This window comes from Crocodylus porosus, unplaced genomic scaffold (genome assembly GCF_001723895.1).
Source record: "Crocodylus porosus isolate Cpor-Errol unplaced genomic scaffold, CroPor_comp1, whole genome shotgun sequence".
Lineage (NCBI taxonomy): Eukaryota > Metazoa > Chordata > Crocodylia > Crocodylidae > Crocodylus > Crocodylus porosus.
In genome coordinates this window covers 18,600,211-18,627,259 of record NW_017728917.1, presented here as the reverse complement: position 1 = coordinate 18,627,259, position 27,049 = coordinate 18,600,211, and the positions used below count along the sequence as shown (strand labels likewise).

The 27,049-nt window shown below is 46.0% G+C and overlaps 1 protein-coding gene across 1 annotated transcript in view; it reads right to left on the bottom strand.

Annotated features, from left to right (window-relative positions):
- Positions 1 to 5,526: 5,526 nt before the first annotated feature.
- The window catches only part of ABTB1 (ankyrin repeat and BTB domain containing 1), a 36,024-nt gene continuing 14,501 nt past the window's right edge, over positions 5,527 to 27,049 (bottom strand). Inside the window, exons 8-12 of the mRNA XM_019536836.1 lie at positions 21,933 to 22,048; positions 16,449 to 16,547; positions 15,606 to 15,773; positions 9,822 to 10,022; positions 5,527 to 7,737 (exon numbers count right to left, since the gene is read on the bottom strand). Coding sequence (XP_019392381.1) covers positions 7,531 to 7,737; positions 9,822 to 10,022; positions 15,606 to 15,773; positions 16,449 to 16,547; positions 21,933 to 22,048 — 791 coding nt within the window. The 3' untranslated portion in view covers positions 5,527 to 7,530. The remainder of the gene's footprint in view (positions 7,738 to 9,821; positions 10,023 to 15,605; positions 15,774 to 16,448; positions 16,548 to 21,932; positions 22,049 to 27,049) is intronic.

Sequence of the window (27,049 nt, the reverse complement as noted above, 5' to 3'; positions counted from 1 at the left end):
GTCCCCAGTACTCTTTCCTGCCATGGCAGGGGGTCGGACTAGATGATCTGCTCAGGTCCCTTCTGACCCTAGAAACTATGAAACTATCATTTCCAAACAGCCCATGTATTAAATTAAAGTGTCATGAATACTGTGACCTATTACATGATCCAAATGTCCCAATATGCAAGTCACATACCAAACTCAAAGGTTAGTACAGAGCAATCCCACATCCCTTCCAAAGGACTCTTTCAGAGGCAGAGGTTAAATTATGCATTGGATTATTTTCCTCTCTCCAAGGGAGCAAGTTGGGCAGAGGATGCTCTTCAGTGCCTGGAATATATCAGAAATCCAGATGGAAAAAAAATCCTAAGAGAGCAATTAAGAGTCTGTATGAATCTCAGGATGTGCTCTAATGTCTAATTAGAGGAAACTTGGCTTAGAAAGCCACTTGTCCTGTTGGTTCTTTCCTGATTCCACATCCTGGGGTGCTCATGCCATTTTCTTCTCTTCTGTAGATGTTTTCTCAAGAAAGAGCTGGTGTGTCTTCATTTCGACTGACCACCTACTCCCAAACTAATGCCTAATGCTATTTCTTTTTGCAAAAAACAATATACTTGCTCACATACCTGACAAGTTAGTCATCCTAAATCGGGGTGTGCGTTTTAAGGAAGCTGATTTCTGTGTCAGAACGAAGGCAAGAGGAGGTGGGAATGGCTGTTAGGGGCTGGCTCCAGGCTATTTATGCAGGAGGGGTAGAGCCCACTCAGTGCTACTCACTCGCTCCTTGCAGCTAACCTCTCAGAGCTGCTGCTGCATTGACTGCCTAGCCAAAAGCTGCTGCCAATTCAGGGTTAAACTTTAGTTGCAAGGACAGAGCGAGTGACAAGAAAGAGCAGACTGGTTCCCTGCTCTTGAGGCCAGCATTCAGACCTGACTTGGGATCAATCCTTTTGTTTCTTCATTCTGCCGTCCCATCCTTCTTTCCATCCTTGTTCTTCAGTTAAATAAATCAAAGCTGGGCTGGGCAAAGTTTTTCTGTCACCCAGGAAACAAACCATATAAATCTGCATGAAAAGGAGGATCCCCTAAGCCTCACACAAGCATACATTATAAATACAATTTTTCCATCTGATAGAAGTTAGTTCCTCTTGATTTTCATGGGTTTCTTTTTGACAGGAAGTTCTTCACCCACATTAGCATCACTGGAGTCTCTAAAGTAGACAGACTCTCTGGTACTTACTGATACTTTTAAACATGGTGGCCTCTAACCCTGCTCTTAGCAGGTGTGTCCAGAATACAAGGCCAATGCCCAATGGGTGTTGAGGCCTTGTGTGCACCGATGCTTCTTCCCACTGTTAGCAATGTGTAGCTGTGCTACTAGCAAGATCTTGCTGACGCATCCACCTCCCAGGTACAGGTACAAAATTCTTGCCTTTGGCCATTGTTTCTGACTCTGTGATCCCACACTCCAGGGAAGGAAGGATACTATTTTCCAAATTAGTTTGGCGCTCTCTGTAGTAGAGCGTGACTACTTAAGTGCATAAACTGTCATTAAATAATGAGGTTAGGCCAAGGTAAGGAATCCTCTCACTTCCTGACTCTATGCAGCCAATTTAAGGAGATGGGACAGTTACCCAAGGTGGGAATTTGGCCAGGGTGCCTGGACAGCTCCCAGAACAAAAAAGCACTCCAACTTCTCTGCAGGTGTCTGGGATGGCAGCGGGAGGGAGGAGAAGAGTGGGGGGAACTTCACTGATGGATTAGATCTTAAAATGACTTAAAAATTATTTGAGCATTTGGGGAGGGAGATTAAATTCACTCTAAAAACAGCAGATTGTTGGCTCCCGGTATAGAAGCATGTTTAACAATATTCATAGAAATATTGGCTTTTGTGCTAGTCCATGCCAACAGAATGTGAGAATTCATACTCCTTTAGATGCTGGTTAGGGGGGAAATCAAAACTGATCTTTCCTGCAAAGAATAAGGCCCATAACAATTCCCTTTCTGAGCAAAGGATTTAATTCAGTATTGTGTCTTTGACTTCCTCCAGCACTGATCTTGCCATACAGATTCCTTCATGTAAACCATTGACAGTCTCTAGCTTCAGTATGCTCCTGTCCCCCACAGAAGTGGTAGGGTAAAGGAGAGAGATTTTCTGAGGTTATTTATACACCTTAACGTACCACACAGTGATGCAAGTCCCCAGAGTTTAAAAAGAAAAAAGGGATTTCAAGTCTAAACAATAACAGACTGTTCATAGAGAAAATAACCATCCAATTCTCTACAGATCTCACCTCCCAGCACCTCAGTCCACACTTAGCCAGTCTTTCTAGGCATAGCGCTCAAGTATTTCAGAGAAGCAGAGACTTCAAGACTACAATTCTCCTTTCTCCGTCCTTAACAGCTAGATATCCTGCTAGGCAGTCCTGATTTCTAAGCTTACCGTTTCAGAGGAGCGCAATGTTTATAGGAGGTACCGACTGACAGCCCTGAAAATCAGAAGTCCTTTTCATCTGTCAACGAGGCAGAACGCAAGTATACTGTGAGATTTCTCTCTCTCGGTGTGTCTGGAAATTACATCTCTGTACTGCACTATCAACCAGATTAGACAAAACCCAGTAAGCTTTTTGCACCAAATTTTAGAAAAATCACAGGCTCACAGGAAAGTAGGGCTGGAAGGGAACTCACCAGGTTACTTAGTCCAGCCCCCATCTTTAAAGTAGTGCATTTAGGGAACATAGCCTGGGCAAAACCCTGCAAAACCATGGGTACAAGGCCTCTTGGGATCCTGAATAAAATACTAGGGCAACTAGCCCACAGAAGTACTGCACTGTCATGGCTACAGCAGTATCACTATGGGCTAGCTCAGGGGCAGGCAATTATTTTGGGCAGAGGGCCATTTACTGAGTTTTGTCAAGGCATGAAGGGCTGCATGACAGGCAGCCCAGGGCAGATTAATATTAATTTTCTAAATTTTTTAGGGGCCCCGTGGGCCGGATAGAATGGCTTGGTGAGCCACATCCAGCCTGCAGGTCACAGTTTGCCCACCCCTGGGCTAGCTAGTATAAAATTAACACAGGTACATCCAGAAGTTGCCACTGTGTACTACACAGTCTCCCTTTCATGCATTCCTCCTCCAGTGTTCAACTACTTTGACCCTTAGGGGCCATTTCCACCACTGGGCAGAAGACTTAGTTTCTCTCACTCATTGTCTCTTGGCCTTTCCTTTAGGACAGTGGTTTTCAACCTGTGGTCCATGGACCCCTGGGGTGGGGAAGCCGCAGGCTATGTCTAAGGGGTCTGCGAAAAATTACTATAATCAATCAAAAATATGTGAATACCCACAATTCTCATTCAAAGGGATCTGCACCTTCATTTGAAGTGTTTAGGGGTCTGCAAATGGAGGGAAAAAAAAAAAAGAGGTTGAAGACCACTGCTCCAGGACAAAGCAACTGCTTGAAAAGGCACAAAGCCCTTTGTAAAATGCAGCTCTGCTTCAACAGGGAAGCTCTGTAGCAGGCTCTATATCGTTTCAGGAACTCCATTTCACATCTGCTTCACTTACATAAAGAACTGATCTGCCAGTGCCCAGGAGACCTGTTGGGACATCCACTTCATCAGCAGCAAAGATTCTGCAACCAGCACTGCTTCTTCGCTGGCAGAACTGGTAACTAGGCACGAACAGAAATAGAACGCAGCTACCAGAACTATCTGGACTTTGCAGAGCTAACAAGAGCATGATGGAGAGAAGAAAGAAACTTACTGTCATGTCAATAGATAGACCAGATGAGCCTGTCAACACACAGTGAGGAAGATCTGTTAAGTGGGAAGGTGCCATTTTTAGAGTCAATGATCCTGACCATAAATGCACCAACGCCAACAGCTCGGTTTCTGAAAGATAACTGGATTCATGGCTTTTACTCCAGGGTCTCAGGAATGTTCTGTTGGTGCAAATCACAAACTAAACTCTGATCATTGTCTGAAGTTTTCCAAGCAAGGTCCCCATCAGCCAGTTTCAGCCTTTCCGAGGAATGCTGCATATTCTCATCAACAGCTACTTGGAACCAGAGGGGCTGGGAATCCTTTACGCTCACTGAAGTCAAATGGGGTTGTGGGTACTGAGCACCTTTGCAAGTTAGGTCAGTACTGTTTGCCACAGAAATAGTACTTCCACCACCCAGTTGCATATAAAGGAGCCAAGGCTAATCGACTCTCACGGCATCTAAAGAAGTGACCTTGGGTTCAAAAAAAGGCTTAAGAGCCATGTTTTTGGGTGGGGAGATGCGAGCTAAAAAAAAACAGCCAATTCCCTTCAGAGCTCAAGCCAGGCAGAAGTCATCATGATCACTAATGAATAGGCTGCCACTGAGACATAGTGAAATATATATTTTTTTTATTGCTGCACACATGCTTACACATTACAATTTTTATATATATTGCTGCTCTGATACACTTTACAGTCTCCTTAATTCAACCAATGGCTAAGAGTACATAAAAAGGACAGGGACAACACACAATAGGGAACAAACACAAAAAAGGACACACACAATAGAAGAAAAAAATAACTAATTGACCTCATAATAAAATTATTTGCAACCATCAAGAATAGAGCGAGTCTGACTGGGTAAAAAATTGGTTGTATGCTAAGCAGTTGCTTATCTGTGTTTCTTCATAACCCTGTTTTGCAATGGCAAGGAACTGAAAGATGTTCTGAGTGACTGGACAGTCCAGTTGGGTTCAGAAGTTTTGCCCCAAAAATTGCAAGCAAAACTACAATATTTTCTGAATCTTTTTGGCATGGTGACAATCCGTGAGGAACTGCATTCCCAGGACAATAAGAAAGCCCCACTGACCTTTCATCCTGCAATAATTATATCCTTGTTGGCTCCACATTTAAAGATACAGGAATAAACACATCCTGGTGGTCACGTAGAAAATATTTCAGAGTAGTTCAGCTATTTTAACCCAGTCCCACACCACTGTCCTTATTGTAAAAAGTAAAGACCCCTACAAAGGAAAGTGGGAGCACGTTTCTCAACAGTTCCATTTCTGGATTTCATTCACCACCAAACTCCCAAACCCGTCATGCTCTGAGGTCAAAGGCGAAGGCCATGCTTGTGCTGCTTCATCTAAGTCAATGGCCTGTGACCATCAGTGAGCAAGAAAGGATGGCAGCATTGCAAGAAGGGGAATTTATGCAGCAGAAGTCAAGAGGAGTCAATGAACTAAAAACCAACCTGTATATATTTTGTGTCATTTGTATCACTTGTTCCAACTCAGGTCTCAGCCGAGACACCCTTCACCAGCTCTGGTCAATTTAGCCTTGTGGAACCTCCTCATTCTGTTCTCACCAGCTGGACGCTGAGGACAAAAGTCGAAGTGCTCCAAGCAACGAACCAAGCAGAGCACAAATATATATCACTTTTCCAAACCCCACATGCTTCAGGCTTCACCCTTGCTGAGAGCAAACCAGAAAACTCCCTGTGTTTTGACATGGGCATTGCAAACAGAAATGGAAGCAGGAACTGCTTGAACAGCTCAACGTCCTTTAAAAGATATCCTCTGTTCCCTGCCCCCAGAGTTAATTGTGTTGCAGGAGAATGAATAACTAACTATCTGGGGATTGGGAAAAGCAAATTCATAGCTGAGAACTCGTAGTTCTGTCACATGCCCGTCGCTCCTGACCTGTGCAGCTATTCCTGGGTTTTCATCCACAGCTCTGCCGATGCATTTCAAACCTGGCAGGCAGCACCTGCTCTTTCACCAACACTGAGCTGCTCTGGAGCAGGCTGGTAGTCAAATTCTGTGGCAACTTTATAATCACAGCTACACCCAGATGGCCCCATGCACTTTCACCAGCTACTTAAGTGGTTTCAGAAGTCAGGCCTACAGATTCAAAAGTGTAAGGCATAAGTCACAAGACAGCACAACCCATCCTATGCAAGGGAACTTAAACCCCTTCCTGAACTTATGTTGGAAGAATGCTCCTAGAAACAGCCAGAGGAGCAGACGGGAGCCCAGATTCAATCATCTAAGCAAGCAATATCACCTCCAAACGTTAAAAACACAATGACTCGTGTAATTATTATAGAACAGCCACATCCATCAGTGATGGCAGCACTGTTAGTACAAGGCTTCTCGAGCAGTTCACGCAGCCCAGTTTATTCCCTCCTACGCTTAAGATACTGCAAAAAAGCATCCTTTCCTTCTTCTGAACAATCGAGACTTTTGTAGCACATAATCCCAAAGAGCCTTGGTGACAAAGCGCTCTGCAAAATCCTTGGCAATTCTAAGTTTTCATCACCAGAACAGCTCCAAGAACAAGCCCCAGTGATTTGGTGCATCTTATACAAGAACGTTACCTGCGCCTGGTGAGGAGAGAGATCAGCCTCATCCCTCACTGGAAGGCATGGGGAGACCAGACTCTTGAAAGATAACATTATCTCCCAGGGGAAGAAGCCTCCATAAACACATTCAAGACAGAGAGGTTCCTGAAGAACAATGAGCCTCAAGGTTTTTATAACCTAAGCAAAGTCAAAAGGTGAGACAGCAGAAGAGATGGATTGAGGCATTCTGAAAGTCTCCCTTTTCCTTTTCTAAATTACCAGCCCACCCCCTGCCTGACAAGTCTCACCTTCACCCCGACACAACAGGCCAACAGAAGTGCCAGCTCTGAGAGGAAAGGCATTTATTCCCCAAGAGAGAGGCACAAAAGGCAGAACCTCTATTTCAGTGCAAATGAAAAGCTGCTGGCTCCTTAGGAGACCGGCTCTTTCTGCTGCGGGTCTATTTTGCACTTCTCTCAATTCCTTTTCAGAAGCTAAAACTTTTGGCTTCCAAAGCTGCACATTATACACAATACTAGGAAAAGAAAAAACAGGAGTCCATTTGCCTTGACCAAGAATAGTGTCAATGTGCTAGAACATGGACTGAAAACCTGAATTCCCATGCACAACCCTGAGCATGCAAATCTAAGTGCCAGCGTTTGGAGGCAAGGAAAAAAACCCCCAAAACAAGCAGCACTGTACACTAACTTAGTTGTTTGTGCACAAAAATAGGAGCAGTGTGTGCAGACAGTTTGTGCCTCCTGTGAGAACATTCCTGTGGCCTTGGTAGGAAATGCCATTTTTTCTGCTATCACCCCAGGACAGTGAAAGGGAAAGACAAGCTGGTTATTTCTAAGAATTTCCTTCACACCGAGTTTAATCCAGTTCTGTTCCCTTGCAGGTGGTAATGGGGAAAAATGCTCTGGTTTGAACCCCCTACAGTACAACCCTGTTACCCCTAGGGTTTGCAGCCACAAATCAGTGCAGGATGGTACAAGCAGTAACTGTGGAGCTGGCACTTTGGGATCCTATCCTGGAAAACAAACATGCAAATGTCCAGACATGAATAAGTTAAAAGGGAACCATGCCTGGCAGTGGGTGGGAAGGAGGAGAGAAATAAAGACAAACATTTGACAAAGACACACATGTTCTTGCACTCAGAGTCCACCAGCATGGGGCCGTGTGAGCTGCTCACTGCACATGACAGGCCAGATTTCAGACTTCAGCACTCGAGCCCTATACTGGCCAGGAGGTCCTCCAGTGCCTCCAGTTTCTGGTTGGCCTCCTCGATGGCACTGTAAGTCTGCACGTTGCTGGTGATGTGGAAGCGGATGTCATCAACAAGAGGGATGGAATCCGTCTCCTGCCGTTCCTCCACCGCCTCGGCATTCTCCTTCACTGCAGCCACAAACTCCTCCAACTCCACTAGCTGGAAGGATGGAAAACAAGATGGCCATTAGGAAGTACTAGGAGGAAGATGGGGAAGTGCCCTTATGCTCTCATCAAGACAGCCAGCTGTTTTTGCAAAGGACTTTACTCAAGGGAACCAAGTCCTGTTCCCTTGTGTCAAAGGGTAAGAGCAGGAACACCAACAAGGGACAGCCTGGAGAAAGCTTGTTCTGCAGCCAAAGCTACGCTGCGCTAAAGCTTCAGTCTCCAGGACTGCCAAGCCCGAGATTTCCAGCCATCGCTGAAATGACTCCGACCTGTCTAAAAAGAGCCTAACCAGACTTTTCAGAACAGCTGCACCCCATATGGTGCCTTCTGTAACATCCACTGAAGAAGAGTCCCTCACCATTTACACTATTTCTGAGCATTTCCCTCACCACCAAGAGAGAACACCAGCCAAAAAAATTTTGCTAAGAAAGACAAGAGCAAGAGAAGAGCTTCTGTCTATGGCAGAGACACAAGAACTCTCTGCTCTGAAACAGCACCTTATGCCTGGCCCACGCTGCACTGTTTTACCAAGAGTTTCTCATTGCTGCCAGCACCAATTCAGCTCCCCAGTAGAAAGTGCCACAGTTGTAAAGTGCTGGCTTTATAAACCCTGGGTCACCTCGACCAGCTCTGAGCGCTGCTAGACGACTCTGTACTTATAATGCTGATACCCTCTTGTTGCCCTCACCTAGAGGTAACACTGGTGCTAGGAACAAACGATGGGAAAATGCTGTAAAATTCTTTTCACAGACAAACCCCCACAGCAGGAATCCTGTTTAATCACCGATTCCAGCACTCCTTCCTACTGGGGTCAAACAGCCCCTTCTCCCTAAAGCCAATCCCAAAACTTCACCAAGGCGTTTTTCTCTCCTTTGTACCAAAATGGTACTTTTGAGCAAGGAAGAACCATTTGGAAGTTATTTTCCTTGTTGCTTCCACAGGCTAAAACAAATTTCACACCTTTCTCACAGCCTCTCAGCTGCAGGTAAAAAATGTTACAGTTCATGTGGGAGTGTTAATTAGAAACACTTATAAAACCAGTGACCTGCCTAGGCACAAATACCTAGGTGGAATCGAGTCTGTCCTTGCCACATGGAGACTCTCTGCAGAAGGCAGACTCCTGGATCATTGCAATCAGAAGAAACAGGCAACAGACACAAACACACAACACAGAACAACAGAACAACTTCATATAGTAGCATGACTAAGGGTGTGTGCCAAATTAAGGAGGGAGGGGCACAAAACAGTAGCCGCTCCACTGCTGCCCAGGGCACAGAGCTGCTCAGTTACTGCCACTATAGTCCTCTGCTGGCTCTCGGGGTGCATTATTAATTCACTGCTGCATCCAGAATTAGGAAAGAGCCAAATGGAGCATAAGACAACGCTGTTCTGAGCACACAGCTCCCCGCTGCACTTCAGGACACGTCTGATCTGCAGTCACAGCGACTCCAGTGCGCAGCAGACATACCTGTAGTAGATTCAGGGTTCCTAGCTTGAGTACTGGTAGCAGCCACACCTTTGTACAGACATTCAGTTTCTCCTGGGAGAATTGCTGTTCTCCAAGAAGAAACCATGAGCATACAGATGTTCAGGCAAGTAAAAAATGGCTGCTCCAAGAGACAAATAACCCAGGAACAACCAGAGTTAAATCACTCCCAAGACTTTTCTCCCAGGAGAGCAAATGTCTGTACATGCTGCAAGTTGCAGCAGCATAGGTCTCAGTTAGGGCTCCCCATCCAAATACTTCCTGTGTTTCTCAGGCAGGTTCTGAGACTTGCACTGAGCACCAAAGGCAGGCAACTAAGGCAGGTAGTCTGAAGTTAGCTGAGGTACACTGACAATACATATCTTCAGCACTGCCTGCAATGCCCTGTGCTATTCCTCAGCTGTCCTCCTTTCTAGGGGTTATATCAAGCCGTATGTGATGGATAATTGGCTAAGGACCATGGTGATACTGCCAAATTCAATTAACTCATGGCCCAAGGGCTTCAGAAGTAGCCCTTTAAATGTGAAGCTTTAAATGTGTTTGCACACTGAATGACCAGACCCAAAACATAAGGGAGAGATTTCAGGTACCTTCTCAATGATCTTTGCCATGTACTCCGTGCACTGGTCCTCCAGCCGGGTCAGCTGGAACAGCTTTGCAATCCTCCAGATGTTTACAACATTATCCTCGTCAAGGGTCTGAGCCAAGGTTCTCCCACACAGACGTTTGAGCCCCGGCAACAGGTACATGTCTGCTACACACAGCACCTCATAGGCATTCTCTGGAGAGAGCTGGCAACGTGAGGGAGAAAGTCATTGAAAACCGAGCTGTGCCTAGACCATGCACATCTGGCAGTTACACTTCCCTCTTCTATCCAGTTTTAAGTGTAGTCTCCTGCAAGGGGAGAGGACAACCCCCAAGGCAAGCTTCACAGCCCTGAGAAGAACTCTCCATGCTGCCATGCACGAGAGAAGACCTCACCTCCTGGACTCGGGCTTTTATTCCTCTCTCCATGGCCTGACAGGAGTCGGCAGAGATGCAAAGGGAGCGTGGTGAAAAGGCTTGTCGCTCTGTGCCAAGCTAAGAGCAACACTGAAAGGAGTCCAATGCAGCCACCATCAAATCAAGGAAGGTCTCCCTGAATCAAGGTGGGTAAAAGCAGGAGGCTTTGACTGAAGGAGCAAAAAACCAACATACAGAGGCAAAAATAGTACCGTACTGACAGACAGCCGCCCCCTGTCACCAGAACAATGTCTCTGTGTTAGTACTGCTGGGCACTTACTGCAAGTCATTTTGAGGGTTTCCTGTTTAACAGGCTCTCCGCTAAGTCAGCCAGCACGGCACAGCGCTCAGCCTGCTAAGGAGGAACAAGGGGTGAGCTAGAAAGAGGGGCTGGCATGGCCTCTATCTGGGGAGCCCCACAGCTTCACAGACACATCCTCCTCAAGTTAGTCCCTGAAAAAGGAGACTAACAAGTATGAAGCTGTGCTGCAGTTCATCTGGGGATAGGGAGTTCTCAGCCGGCAATGGCAAACCATGTGTGAAGAACAGCAATCGAATGCATTAGCTTCCCACGAGCCAAGTTCACTCTCTGCAGTTCCAAATGGGTGCAACTTTGTTCTCACCCTTTTTAGAGCCTTGTATGCACTGCAAAGAGCAAACCAGTATACAAAGAGAGCAGCTTCCGTTTTGCCCCTCTAAATCCCCTTTTTTTTCTGTACAGGCCCTAAAGAGAGAGAGAGAGAGAGAGAGAGAGAGAGAGAGAGAGAGAGAGAGAGAGACTTCTTTTCTTTTCAATGCAGAGTGATAAACTACAAACATGAACGCTGTGGAACAAAGACTGTTTCTGGTTCTGCACCAAACAATAAGTGAGTACTACCTCAAATCAGTTACTTTCAGAGCCAAAACCAGCTAAAAATAAACTTTGGACATATGAAGGAGGAGGAGGGAGTATGGAAATGTGAAACACAGGCACTGGGGTTGTGGTACCCCGCTAGGGTCACCCTCATCCTACCTGCCCTCCCGGTCCTCTAAGTAAATCCCTCCCAATCCCCACCAGCACGTCTACTGGTGCCCAGCTGGCACCATGAGCCACATGTCACCACCTATACCCCAAATGGCCCTTATTTAAGCCTTAAAGCTCAATTGTGGTCTCCTGCTGCCCCCACACCCATGCCTCGCAGATGTCACTCGGTCACCGCCTGCCTTTCTGTGTAGGCTTCGGCTTTCTTAGCCTTAGCCCACAGGTTACTCTACCTGTTGACTGCTAACCTAGGCCCACTGGCTCTGGCCTGGACCTTCCAGTCTCAGCCGCTTGTCACCCCTTGCTCCCCTCTGGGCTCAGGTCCTGGCTCTCTCGGCCTCAGCCTGCCTGTGCCTTGCACCCCTGCCCCTGGCAGGGCTTGACCTAATGTGCCCCTCAGGCACCTCTATGGCCTCCCTTCCACCCCTACAGCCACATCTCGTCCTCTGGTACAAATCAGAACAAAACTTCAAGTGACCACTTTAAACTCAAAGTTCCCCCTCTGAGTCATCATCATACCAATGCCAGGCCACTTTCCCAGCCTGGCACTACCCACCATGGCCTGCAGCTCCTGCTCCCCACCAGCCTGAACTGGCATGAGCAACTCTGCAGAGATCAGGGCTAAACTGCCCCTCTGCCTCAGGGACTCAAGCTTATATCCCCTAGGCTCCTCTTTTTCTGGTCGGGTCTTCTCCCGACTAGCTGCAGGTGTGCTCCCTCATCTTCATGGGCAGCTTACTGCGCCTAAGCTGCAGTTGCTTCCTTGCCACCTTCCCTCCTGCAGCAAACTCCTGCTCAGCTTCCTGGGGCTCTTTCTGTTACAGTCTCTCTCTCAAAGTAACACAAGCCCCAGGCTCCATTACAGGAACACAAGGCTAAATTCAGCCCAATACAAGCGGACACTGAACCACATGAAGTTTAGCAAACTGCCAATTTGTACCCTCGCTGCATACAATGCATGGCTGGGGTGTGCGGACACATTCTAGTGACAGGTGTTGTTGGGACAAGAGGCAACACACCCCAACAAGAGCTCAACAGCTACCATCCCCTAGTGTCCACAAATGTGGATAGGAGTCTGTGACCACTTTAATGAGAGCAACCTCAGCATGGAAGATCAAGTTAAATCCCCGACATTTGACCTTCATGCACAGGAGTTCTTTAGCTACACACACAGCCTGAAGTTTCCTGTGTCTTTGGTTTTCGTTCTGCAAGTCATCCAAGGAAAGTGAATCAGGAGACAGGCAAGAAAGACATCACAGTGCTCAGCTTTACTCAGGCTTTTTTCTCTAGCTAAGCAAATCTTATTTCAACCAGCCATCTGCATCATTAACCTGGCACTGGGATTCTTTCCTGGGCAAATTTGCTACCGCTAATGTGAAAGAGATTGCACAGATGACAGCCAGTCACTGGGGTTTGTAAAAGGATTTACAAATAACAACAAGCACAGGCTTCAGAAAAGACCCAGTCACATTATGACCCTGGGAGCTAATGGAGAGTCTCATCTTGTTGGCTGGTACTAGAGAACCATGCACTTGCAACTCTACACGTATCTATGCTACCCTGATGTGTGCAAGCTACCCTGAGTGGCTGCTAGGCAGGCTGGGCCAGGCGCAGCGCTGCCCGCACCCACATGACCACTGCAGAGTGAGACAGCGCTAGGAAGACGGACTATGCCGTTACAGCTACGTGCACGGCCGTCCACACCAGTACTAGCCACAGACTCGGTCCAAATCAGTCTTGCAGACCTAATCAAGAAGCCAGAGCACCCACCCTGCCCAGAAACAAGTCCCCGAGTTGCAACATAGTCTGTTGATCCCAGATCAGTCTCATCAGCCATCTTCAGACCCACAGATAAAAAAATCATACTCGATTATGGGGGGTTGCTGAACAAGAAGCAGCCACAGACACATCTACTCAGAGCAAGTGTAACTGGAAGGGCAATGCAAATTCTTGTGCAACAGAACTGTGCTGAAGGCTTGCAATCATTCAAATGCTAAATGTGGTAACAAAGCTCTGCAGTTCAACAAGGTCCTTGGGGGTTATTCATCAATTGCTGCTACGCACACAGGTCCCCAGATCTATGCTCACCTTGCTTGACCTGTACTTTAAAGCCATTTTTATACCTCTCCTGAGTTTATGACTTCTCCACTTAGTCTCATCTGCCACCTACCCTTCTCCTCAGGGGATTTTACTACAATCCCTGCTTGTGTTTCACTCCTACAGCAACTGCAAAGACTTTCCACAGTAACATTTTGGGAAGCTAGTGAGTGGATCACAAGCATTTAAATAACTGGTTCTGAAAACAGTCATGCTCAAATAATCATTTGTTAAAGAACAAGAAAAAATAGCAACATCCCTTCTAAAGTCTCTGGTGTCTCCTGTCAAATACCCCAGGGCACTTAAATTTTTACCCAGAACCTCCTGCACCAAACACACCTTTCCTTTTCACAACATCTCATATAACCAGGGCAGGATAGGAAGAAGAAAGAAATTTAAAACCCTAAAAAAAGGAAAAAAAAGAAAGGCAAGGTGAAGCAGGGAAGGGGCTCTGTTTACGCTGGTACCAGGGAGGGGAAGGGGGGAAAAAAATAACCCTGTATAAAACATAGAACTTAAATATTTAAAAGTTTTCTTGAGGATTTTTCCTGGCATGTTTCACAAAGAGATGGATTATTCACAGGAACACACATACTGCAGCACAGAAAGCTGCTGGAAGATACAAAACACGATTTTAAATCAGAGTAAACTCTTTGAGCGAACTGAACTACTGAAGAAAGGGACTTCAAGAAGTCACTTAGCTCATCGCCCTGCTTGAAGACAGAATGAGGTCAGCGAGGCAGAGGGGCAGCTCATGCCGAAAGCCCCTCTGGATGGAACAGACGCTCTGCTTCTTACAGAAGCATTTTGCCTTGGGCAACAGCAGGTGGAAAACCAGACTCGCGTCAGTGCAGTGGCACTGGGTCTGGTTGTAGGGTTGGGCCAAGGACTCGACATGCCGCAGGCTGCTCAGTACCTTTCCACCAGTCACTTCAGAGCACAGCTGACAGGAGGTTGTGGGCAGATGTGTTAAGAGGTACCATATTTATTCAAATCTAAGATGACCCTCCCCCATAATTATGTAAAATTTGTAAAAATTTGTTATCATTTTCCAGTTATAGAATCTATTGGTGAGTTGCCTTGAATTCACTGCCCCCACCCCCACTCCCCGGCTGGGCAGGGGATGGATCTTCCTTGTGCTCCATGCCCAGGAGGGAATCCAAACTGAACTGTGTCTGACAGTAGGGTGGGGAAGGGAGCAAAGAGGAGCAGAAGCTGCAGAGGGCAAGCAAAGTGGGTATGGGAAGCGGGGCAAGAGGCTGCGATGGGTCTGACACTGGCCCCAACCCAGGCTCAGGATCAGAGCCAAAGCTGCAGCAGCCGCCACCTGCTTCCCCACCACACGCAAATCTAAGACAAGGCTGATGGGAGGAGGTCATTTTATATTCAAGTATATACAATAGTTTGTAGCGACCTTCTGCCTGATAAATCACTTTCCTTCCTCCCTCAGGGCCTCCCTAGGACTACCCACTGCCAAGATAATCAGTAGGAACATGGTTGCAGCTGTGACCCTTCCCCTTACTTGGCGCATTCCCTACCAAAGCACAGTCTGCAAGGCTCCTTGTCGGAGGGGGACAACAGGTGTGCTATCATCTTCAACCATTTCAGCACTGCCCAAGCGCACCCTGGCTTCTCATGTGTAACTAGACACAGGGAAAACACTTGCAATAAAAGCACGCAGCTGCTCAGAGCTTTGCTGCACTTTTAAATGAGACCACAAGCTATGGATCTCATGTTGAGTGCAAAAAGCCTGGCACACTCGGGCCTCACACTCTGGCAAGAGCTTCTTTCTAGGCACCACAGCAATAAACAATAATGACATTAATGAATTGTTATGAATTCTGAAACTGGCTGCAAATGTCAAGAGGGAACAAGCCAGGTCCCCAACCTTAACACTTCTGTACACGTGCTTACGCTGCCATCTAATGGTAAAATACTGAGCCTGCCCCTCTTTTGAGAGCAAAGTCATACAATAGCATCTGCTGAGGAAACAGAGCCCTGCAAGTCCAGCCCTGTGCAGCTAGTCATAGCAGGGAACCTCATCTACAGGTGTAGCTTGGGATGAAAGATACCCATGACATTTAGCTGCACAGTGGTTGCTCAGGAAGCCAAACTGCTGTCTAGCCCACCATATGGGCAAGGCAGGGTACTAGCAAGCAAGTGAGGAAAGTGGTATATAACCCGCCAGCACAAGGTGCTAGCGGCCGACCCTTGCGCAAGCACGTTTAGGAATGCTCTGAAAGGCCAGACCCACCTCAGTGTCATCGCTGTAAATGTAGTAGAGAACCCGTATGAAGATGTCTTCCGAGATGTCATGAAGCGTCACCACGGGGATACTGGGCTGCGTCTGCAGCTCCTCACTCTCGCAGAAGTGATCCTCAAGAAGGGCTTTGAAGTAATCGCTGCGGCCACAGAAAAATGCCTGCTCGGGAGAGGAAACACGGTCTGATGCCAGCCTCCCCTTCTGCCGGACAGAGCCAAATAGCACTGGCCAGGCGCCAGCCAGGAGACCCTTTCAGAACTTGGTACCAATTTCTGAAGTACAGCACCAGTATCACACCTGCTCCCAATGTGTCAGGGTTTTACAGCAAGTCTCCAAGAACCTTCTTTTCCTCCCCCCTCAATCTTATTCTTTCATGTTTGCCCCCAGAAGCAAAAAAGAAAGAAATCTTGATCTGTCTAAAATAATAACAGAGAGAGTGCTTAAGAGGGGGAGTCAGGCTTCCAGGTTGTCTTCCTAATATCACCTTAACTTGTGTGGGGTCTCTTAAGAAGAAAAACTCTCTCACTCTCAGCACTGTGCCGCCCGGCCAACGCAAGGAACTGGCTTTTCACTGACAGCAGATGAGGAAAAAAAAAAAACTTTCCCAGCAATTAATACTTTGCTGCAATTCATAAATCCATGTCCTGTCTCCCTCCCTCACAAGGTAAGAATGTTTTCATTAGGAAAGGAACTTCAACTTTAGCTTACAGCTGCAGCAGGACACGGACTAGCTTCAATAGAAAGCCAGCGGTTTCTTTACTGGAAATACAACCTTGGACTGAACGGGGCAGAAAGATGGGTATAGACAGAGGAAATTATAATATAAGCACATGCCTTATGGCACAGGAAGTTGTATTCTGCCACTCGGAAGCACACATCAGGGCAGCTGTTGAAGTTGTCAGTGCTGTCAAATGGTAGCTCCCCAAAACCCACCTGGAAAAACAAAAGAAATGAATGCAAATGAAAATATGCATTTAACAGCCAGGCTTAAGCAACTGATTGATGTGGAAAGCTCTGGGTGCCCTGGCTCTACCACCCATGTGACAGCAGAGATCACCCAAAAAATTCTTCCTAGCTCTTTGTCTGGGAGCGGTGCATCTGCCATTCTCAGCTCAGAGGCTTCTGAACAGAGACTTACCTCCCCCGGTTTCTTCGCTTGGGAGACCCGGGGAAGGACCCTCTCTCTGACTTTTAAAGAGGCAGCAGGTTTCTGGGAAGACTGCTGCCATTTCATGAAATGGGCATCATATATGGTAGTCAAGTAGCAGCATGTTGTTGAATTACTGCATATGCAAAAAGTGCATTTTATAGACCAAATGAATAAGTTTGCAGGTCTGAAGCAACTTGAAGATTGCAGCCGCACTCAAAGCAGTACAGTGGTTTCAATGCGCATTTTATGCCCCTCAAATCTGCAGTCTAAAAAAAGAAAATTTAAACTACTTCTAAGCCTGAAATACTGCAAACAACATTCCCAGTCCCACGTGCCAAGCCAGGCACGTTTGGTTTGGTGACTTGTTTTTTTCTTTTCTTCTTTTTTTTTCCCCAAATGATGACACTTCCCAATACAAGTTACTTCTAAATTACTCTCTGCCTACAAGAGAATTGAAATGCGCAGCCATGAAACAAGCCCATTATGCCCTGGGGGACATGTGGAGAGAGCTCTTTCTATTCGCTTCTATCCAGATATATGTCCTTGCGCCGTGCATCTCTCTAAGCTACTCACACCCACAGCTGGCCCAGGGGTGTCCTCCCACATGCTGGGATGGCAAGCAAGGAAATTTCTACCTGTCTCCCATCCCTGCTACCAACCACCAGTTCAGGTGACTGGAGTAGAAATGGTTTGGTTTGTCCCTCCCCATCCCCCAAAACCAGACTAGGAAAGGACCCGGACAGCAGCAAGGCAGCATGTCACAGAGCATCGTGTGTGCACAGCTGGTGCTCTCCCACAATGTGGCCCGGCGCTGACCTGGCACGGGCTCCCAGTGTGCTTGAACATGGCAGCCTGGGCTCGCTCCGAGTACACAGCACCACTTGGCACAAGCTGGTTTCTAATTATAGCAGAGCTAAGCTCGGTGGCATTCACAATGCGGCTGTGGCTGACACTCCACTGCCACCTTCCCAGAACCCGCAGCAGCCCCGCTCGGGCTCACTAGTATGCCTTTAATTGTAGCAGGTCTCTCTGGGGTGCTCCAGAGAGACCTGCATCAGTCCTGCAGCACCCCTGCTCTTTGTTCAAGAAACTGAAGATCAATATTAGAAACCTCAGGTATCCAGGTTGTAGCCGTATTGGTCTAGAGGAAAAGGCAAATCAGGACTTGGAGTAGAGATGATGTACTAGAAACCTCTACACTCATTCCCCTGCCTCAGTTTCACACATGCTTTGGGCTCAGGGTCCTTTCAAACAGTTTGCAGCTTGTCATCTGCACCATGAAGTCCTGTCAGCCTAGTCTGGCTTTTCTGACTTTGGCTGGTGCCACGACAAAGCCTCCCCCTGCCCTTCAAGCCCTGCTACAAAAGCATCCTTGTCTCTTCCCTTCTGCTGAAATCTTTCTGTGCGAGGCTTCCCCTTCCGGTCCATCTCCGAGGCCTTTTTAAACCTCTCTCATCACCTCTGCCCCACTGTCCTCCTCAGGGGGTGTCCACTCTCTTAGCCAGTCCTCTGAAAAGATCTCAATCCAACGGTATTTCCCCCTCAAGGAGCTTCTTTAGCAGACCTGCTGACCACCATCAGGCAACATTATGCATTTTTCCTGGTCCCAAGCCTGGAGAGTAGAGTCCTAGATGCCTGGCCAGCAAGTCAAGAAGAGGCATTCTTGAGAGCAGTTTTCTTAGCAACAAATTGCAAAGCAAGCACCAAAAATTCAAGAACTGAACACAGGTTTCTTAAATCACCACACACAGAAAGAACAAATCTCTTCCCCAAAGGAGATTGCTGCTGAAGTTCAGACAAGAATACCACTCTGAGCAACAGGCAGGGAGAAGCAATTTGCTCTATGGGAATAAAGACCTCAAGCAAATTCAGTTGCAAATAGTTTATAATATAAAATCCAGGGTCTCATTATGAACTAGTAATTCATGATGAGATTGCCAACTGGTAATCAAACATCGGATTTTAAAACCAGCTGCAAATTGGGTCATCGGGGTACTACGGCACAAGGTACAAGTTGGTGCACCTGCAAAAGAACAAAGCAAGCCAACTAAAGCAAAACCTCCTAACAACAATCACCTTGCATTAGTCAAGGGAAAAGACTAGAGCTTTCCACCTCTAGTTTCTATGAATTCAAAAAGTTAGTGCTGTGCCCAAGAGGTAAAAGATGTTGTTGAGGCTTCATCTGCTGGGCAGAGACGCTCCATTTTAAGGAGAACTCTGACATTGCAGAATTTGGTTTTGCTCTAAATTCACATAGAAACCAAAGCTTTTCAAATGCTCCGTAAAAGGGACTCTGAGCCTCAGACTGGAGAACTGTCATGGAGCCGCAGACCTCAGGAGCTCTGGGGTTCAGACGCTACGGCCCTCCACAGGACGGCTCAATGACAAAGGAGGTTGGCCAACTGGGAAACCAGACTGGAAACCTGCGTGGGCTCTACTGGAACTTTGCTGAAGTAAAGTCTCTGCAAACTATTTTGATTCTGATGAACTGACAAATCCTTTAGAAATGTTTTGTTGGGATTTTCCCAACATGTTTTAGCTAATAACAAAAATCCTGGTTCCAAAAGCAAATAGCAACAAGAAAAGGAAAATTTCATGAACAAACAAGAATAACTACTGAAAAAAGACACCCGGGTTTTAACTGCATGGAAAAGGCAGTTAGAAGCAGCCCCTTACATAATGGAATAGCCCCTTCACTGTATTGATCAATGAATATGTGGATGGCTAAAACAGCTTGCCAAGAAAACCAAAATCATCATAACCACCCAAAATTGGTTCCACATCTCTGTATTCTGCAGTTTAATACCATGGAGTAAACCTAAGCAATACCACATAGCACTACAGAAGATGTCTCTTGGCAATTCTAGTAAAATGTCCTAGTTCTGCTGTCTTATATAAACAGAGTCAAACCTGTGAGCGTTCAAAGAGGGAGTTTTTTCCTTAAAAGGTAGAAACTATGTATTTAATGTCTTCAGCATCAGAGTATTACAGAAAAAAGACATGCACCTGAATTTCACATCATACAAAGCTGTATGCTGTCTCTAGCAGTTCAATGCTTTGCTTTTGCAATCAGTTCTGAAGCACTGGCTACAAATACTGGCTTCTCTCACAAACACGTATTTGTTATTTGGCATGTTCTGTGGAGCATTATTGAGAATCTGGAGGTTCGTGACTGACTGTTCGTGACTTTGACGTTTTAGTTCAAGGGCTTTACGTTATACTGTTTTCCCGACACCAAAGCGAGATGAGATTCCTGCCCTGGATCTGAAATGCCTACTTCACAGAAGGATCTCAGCCAGCCAAGATTTAGACAAAGTCTAAGGGGTAACCAAGAGGTAGGTACCAATCAGATTAACTTAAACTAAAGTCCTGTTTTTTGGGGTTCTTTATAACTAGTTTGGGAGAAGGGAGGATTTTTTCAACTTATCAAGTTGAAACAAGGCAGTTCAAGGGAACATGGTGATGGGAACTACACAGCATCATTCCAAAACTTCATGAAAATCCACAAGTCAGGACAGTAATACAAACAGAACATGTTTAGACTGGATTATGATCCACTTTCTTTCTGGGCTATATAATCAGCTGAAAAAAGTTGGAGAAACTCAACATTGACAATTCCTATTATTTCATTTTGAATCCTGTAATAAGCAGTTTTTATTTTCCCTTAAAGACCCAATACCAACTTTCCATGGGAGAATCTTGGGTTGATTTTTTTTTTTCTTCAATTGTGTATTTATCACTCAGAGGCTTGATAATGCAACCCTCGTGTTAAAGACTCAGAGACCAAAAAGCAACTAACAACAATACAAAGATATCCGTTTTCTCCAAATCTCTGCAATTTTAAGCCCAAATCTCAAAGTCTGAATGCTTGAGTTTGGGAATACTGTACTTGGCAAGACCCCCTACTACATCTCTACATGAAAAATGATGAAAACCACATCAAAAGTATAATAAAAAAAAAGAGTTTTCTGACTTAGTAAAGGGAACCTCAGTGATGAAGATGGTTTTTAAAACCTTCTGTGCTCACTGAATGGATTGCTAGAAGGCAGCACAAAATATACTAGAACAACTATTCTTCTTCTTATTATTAACAGGATATTAGGAAAATCTGCCTCACTAGCAGGGTAGTAAAACACTGGAGCAGGTTACTCAGAGAGGTGATGGAAGCTCCATTCTTGGAGGTTTTTCAGACCCAGCTAGAAAAAACCCTGGCTGGGATGATCTAGTTGGGGCTGGTCCTGCTTTGAGCAGGAGGCTAGACTAGATGTGACCTCTTGAGGTCCCTTCCAGCCCTCATCATCTATGATTCTATGACTATAAGAAATGTTTCTATGTTTAAGAAACCTCAGCCACCAAGGTATACAAGTCAAGACAATGAGACGTTCTCTGCTCATTTCAGGTACATTACCTTTTGCTCTGCAGCTAGCAGTTCTGTTAGCAAACCTTACTGCTTACTTCTGCTACACTGTTCTGTTTCCCAACTCACAGGCATAGAAGCTGCTTAAAACAAAGTGCATTTTATTAACTTTACTTCTTAATGAGGAAAAAAACCCCTGGGACAACCATTAAAGTATAAAGACGCTGAAAAAGAAAGACAAAGAAGAACTAAGGCCCACCAGTATCTGGCAGGCTCACCCACTGGAAGATGCTTACAGGGAAGGCACAAACCCTGACAACAGCCTTGAGGAGCAACACAACAGCTTGCTAAAACACTGACAGGCATCTCTCAAATGCATGATTAGCTCAACCCTGTTGATAGGTAACCCCAGTGAGGCATTCAGTCCATGTCTACAACCCCAAAGGACTGCTGCCACCCAAACAACTCATTTTCCTGTCTTGAAACCCAGTAACACGTCAAACACAGGTCCAAACACCCTACCTCTACTGTGTATCAAAGAGGAAACCTTTGACCTTGATGAAATCTAGGAAAGGACGGACACAAATAAACCTAGTGGAAGGGTGGACGCAGGCAGCCAGGGTGTGCTCTGTAAATCATCTTTCTGTGCGGAAGAAGGCTTTGATGTCTGGAAACTCAGCACATGCCTTTCACGTCAGCAAAGAAAAGGGACCACAGAACCCACAGGGAGCATGAAACTAAACACTTGTGGACAGACAGCACAGGCAGAAGGGCCCATTCAGGAGTAGGAAGAAATATAAATGCTTCCTACCCGCAGTTCAGCTGGCAGGGCGCAGTCTGCAAGTAGAGCCAGGTCCTCCTGGAGCCGGCAGTTACCTGGGGGCTCAATTGTCAGCACTTTCACACAGGTCCCTGGCTTGGAAGAGACTAGAAGAGGCAAAACAAAATAAAGAAAAAAAGGAAAATAAAAAAACAGAGAGGCCTACAAATTCCCAAAGGGCCCCCTCCAGATAAAAACTGGTCTCTGGGGAATGTTAGTCTTATTTGGCTTTTAGTTTCCACTACAATTGAAAAGTAACACACTCTCTCTTGCTGTCATACATGCATGCATACACTTCCCAGTTATGCCCAAGGCAGGAAGTACCATTTGGAGAGAGCAAGGATACAGATTCCATTGTTTCCCTCCTTAAATCTTCGCCCATCCCTCACCAGGAAGAGACCAGTTCCAGATTACAGTGAGGAAAAGGAGTTGCCCACATGCCCCTTGGACCTCTTTGCAGGGACCCCAAGCTACTGACCTACACTTGAGAACTGCCCTGTAGAGGCTGCCTCCTGACTTATCCAGGGCCCTGTGACCTAACCCCCTGGGCTGTTGGAAGGGTGCTGGTTGTAGCCATGTTTGTCTAAGGACATAGGCAAACAAGGTTCTTTGGCTAAATCCAATATCTTTTATTAGACCAACTAAAATAGTTGGAAAAATTCTTCTTTGCAAGCTTTCAGGTATAAACAGCCTTCTTCAGGCAGAGGAAGAGTCTGCAGTTGTTTTGTGCTAGGAAAAGGGCAAAACAACTGCATGAGCTTCCTCTGCCTGAAGAAGGGTGTTTGTGCCCAAAAGCTTGTAAAGAAGAATTTTTCTAATTATTTTAGTTGGTCTAATAAAAGATACTGGATTTACACAAAGAACCTTGTCTGCCTTGGCTGTTGGAGGCAGCCACAACTAATACTGGGAAATTTATCCCTGCTGCAGCTTCTGTCCATGCACACGACACGAGAAAGGAGGAAGAGCTGGGGCTGTATAATTTAGAGAAGAAAAGACAAAAAATACAATTGTAAAAAGGATGGCCATCAATTGTTCTGTGTTCGCTACATATAGGACAACAAATAATGAGCTTACATGGCCACAAGGGAGGTTTAGATTAGATACCAGGAAAAACTTTCTACCTCTGAGGGTGGTTAAATCTACAACAGATACCTCTGAGAGGCTGCAGAATCTGTCACTGCAAGTTTAAGTGCCAAATAGATGAACATCTATTTGGCTGCGATGGTTTGGAGAGAGATAACCCTGCCTTGAATAGGGGGTTGGACTAGATGACCTCTCTCGAGGCTGCTGCCAGGCTTATTTTTCCTCTGCTTCTCCAGCTGCTTTGCCACTTTAGAGGGAATTGTGCGTCGCAGTGATTGTTCCATCAGCAAGGACGACATACTCAAGTACTGCAATATCCCCAGGGCAGAGGAGGAAATGTTTAAAATTGAGATCCACGTGTGCATTACTGCACACCCTCATTGTTGCCAGCCTAGTCCTTCCCCTCTGTGCCCAATTATACCCCTCATTTGTAGTGTTGGGTCCACCGTGGACTGGGTACTCTCCGAGGCACAAATTTTGAGTGGCTTTTAGTGCTCCAGAAGTATCTGAAGAGTGTGTGGTACAGTTGGGGAATGGACACTGTTGGGAACAAAGGGAAAAAACACACCAACTCTCAGGAATTAAAGAGTTAGTCGCTGCAACACTTCATTAGGGTGTCGTTTTTCCTGAGAAGAATGATTCACTGCTTTAAAACCCCCCTCTCTTCAGGTGAATCACGTCACCTTGAGACTTCATTTTTCCTGACATTTTGCTCATTGTTACATGAGCTCCATCAGATGACTCCATCGGGTGGTGGGCGAAACAAGACCGAGATGTGCCACAGCACAAATCCTCCGCCCCCTCCCCTGCAGCGGCACATCAGCCAGCAGAGATGCCACCATGACACCTCTCCTGGTCGAACAGTTGCTGGGAACAGTGGGGTGCACAGAAGCCCTCACTCACTGATAGAAGGCACTACGGGGCTGGCGATGTGCGTGCACATCTGGGTGCTGGAAAAGGACCAGTGCTGCTCCTCCTGACTGCACTAAGTGCTGATGCGGTTCCATTCCCCAGACCACTAACCCCATGAGGAGAACAGGCAGGCATGGTAGTGACCAAAGGAGAAACACCACAGCTCTTAGGAAGGGTCTTGTCATCTTACCAGACAGCATAAATAGTCAAGAACAAGGGCTCTGTTTTCTCTCAGATGCATCTTCACTGCACAGTAAATTCTGCATGAAGCTGCATTTTAGCCATTTATGCATGGAATCGAAGGACATAACAGCCTCAGAAAGCCAAGGACTAGACTTAGTGACCCAGGAGATCCACTCCAGTGCTAACATGCTGCTCCTAAACATCTTCCCATCCACACAAAACCCATCTCTTAAGGTTAGTGGGATTTTTAGACACAAAGCTACCTAGCTCACCTGAAACCATAGGCTTATTCATAGATTGTAAGGGGCTGGACGGGACCTTGCAAGTTTATAGGGTCCAGCCCCCCTGCATTAGGTAGGAAAGATGACTGGGAGTCAGGTGACTCTAATGAGGTGACCGTCCTGTCCCCTCTTAAAGATTTCCAGGGTAGGTGATTGCACCACCTCTTCTTATTTGTCTGTCCACTTGGGCAAAGGAGTGGTTTCCCACAATTCACTGCAAAAGACCCTGAGCAGCCTAGTTTATTTCAATGAACCATGGAATATGCTCCCCCACATCCTAGCAACACACACAAGGGAGTACAGCACCACCAAGGACATAGTAACTCATGAGTAGCTTTGCAGTATGGCTGCTCACATCTGGCATAAGCTAGTCTGACTGTCAATCAGCTGGGTTACCGCTGCAAAGACATATTCTTAGTCAAGATTTCTACCCCTGTGCTACACAAGGAACCATGCTAAATGTGGACTATGGTGCCTCTCAGCAAAAAATCCCACAGCAGTTTGCAAACATTAATCCCAAGTGAAACAGAGGTCTCGTCTAGGCTGGGATAAAAAGACACTAGGACCTGTGCGCATGTTTTAATCCTGGAGAGTGCTTTGTGCTAATTTAAAGCACCCATCGTACATGGACTCACTCAGAAGAATGACTTTAGGCACAGTCTAGCAATCAACAGACGTCTGGGAGAAGTAAGAGAGATTAAAAGAACATATATAGAAAACTTTGATCTAAAGATCTACTCAACCTGGCAAGCTCAGACACCACAGTGAAGGACACAATGTAAAAGCAGACAGGTGGGATCAGGTAACACTTTCATCAGACACAAAGGACGCACGCACCATGTTATGGCGAAGACCCACAGGGAAATATGGCAGACTGGAGGGCAGGGATTCTCAAAATGGGTTCTGCACAGGATTGCTGTGCTTTCAAAAGACCAGCAAGAGCATCTCACGATGCCCACACCAGAGGTAGTGCTATTTAGACTGTAACTATAAATCTATTCAGACACTGTGCATAGCACATTCAAGGGTGTGACATTTTGGTGAGTCTCTTCTTTATTTATTTATACACATAAAACATGAATTTTTTGCCAAGAGGATACAAGGGATAAAGATGACACGAACACAATCTAAGCTGTTGGTAGCAAGCAGAAGGTCCATTGTCTGATGTTTGAGAAGTGCAAGAAATGAAAGGAATTCAGGAAACAGCAATACAACCAAAAAAAAAATCAAGAGTTGGAGGAACTAATTTGGAAAAGAAGATTAGAGAAAACATATTTGGGCATTACTTGGGTAAAGGAAAACACACTCTTGCAACTGTATGGCAAGCATAAGAACCAAGGAGGGACAGTACTAATTTAAGAGAGGCTAAAGAGTGTTATGAAATGAAAGAAAGATAAGTGTAGATGGACTATCTGAAAGGGTCTCAAGATGCTCACAAAAACTAGACGGGGCAAAAGGATTACAGAATACTGTTCAGAATAATCTCACAGGAGCTGTATGGGATGGACAATTTAATCATGAGCCCCCTCCAGCTGGTACCACTCTGCAGCAGTGTCCAGCACTATCCAATTCATCATCTGCTTGAGGCTTCACTGTTGTCCTTAATAATGTACCACTGGTTGAGCTGAGTTGAAAAAATCCTCTTCCAGGATTATACATCCTCTTCTACAGTGCTGGAACTAACTGCAACCAGTGATCCCACCTCAGATAGTGCTGTGTGTGCTAACATGGCTGCAAAAAAGCTCATGAACATTATTCTATGAATACCTCCAATTCCAAGGATTAGGAGTTAATCTGCACAGATCCTGAGTTATTCCAAACTGCAGAAGAGGTTTTCTGTAGTTATAAATTAGCATGCAGGAAGGAGGAAATATGCAAGTAATTATACTTGGCCTACCTCAGCTGCAGTCCAACACATCAGATCAATTCCTGCTGCGTTTTTTCCAACTCCCTGCACAGTATCAAGATACTGAGTGCTTTGGAAATTCTGATTAGCTCTAGGTCATGAGATCAGAAAGAGGTGCCTGCCGTGCAGTTGTGCACTAAAAGTACACTGGAGGGCATGTTACTGCTTGTATTCATCGTGTTACATTGTCATAATATGGCTAGTGAGACTTGACCCCCACCAGCACAACTGGGCCAGATGTTTGTTCTACAGAAAATAGTCTCACTCACTAAAGAGCCCCCAACACACCAGAGGGACCAACAATGATTTGGCCAGTACTGGAAATGACTCAGGAGAGCTTTTCCAGATCTTAAGTTTTATGATCCTTTAATATTTAATCTTTCCTGGGATTCAATTATAGTTTCTGTGGCTCACATAAAAGGTCAGGTGAGAGAACCAAATGTCTCACAGAACACTCAACATCTCTAACAACTCTTTCGATCCGATCCTGGCATACACCATCACCACCTCACGTGTCTCTTGACTCCCGATTTAAGCCCTACGGCCTGGGTAATGAACAGTTAGAGGTCCCATCCTGTTGATGAGAACAAATGAGTTAAAGTCACCTGTCCAAGGCCACCTCAGAAGTTGTTGCCAGGAGTGGGATTAGAACCCATGTCCAATCCTTAATCCAACACAAATCTTTGAGACACCCTTGCTTCTCCCTGCCCCCACTCTTTCTGGGCATCTCAGCTTGTACCTGC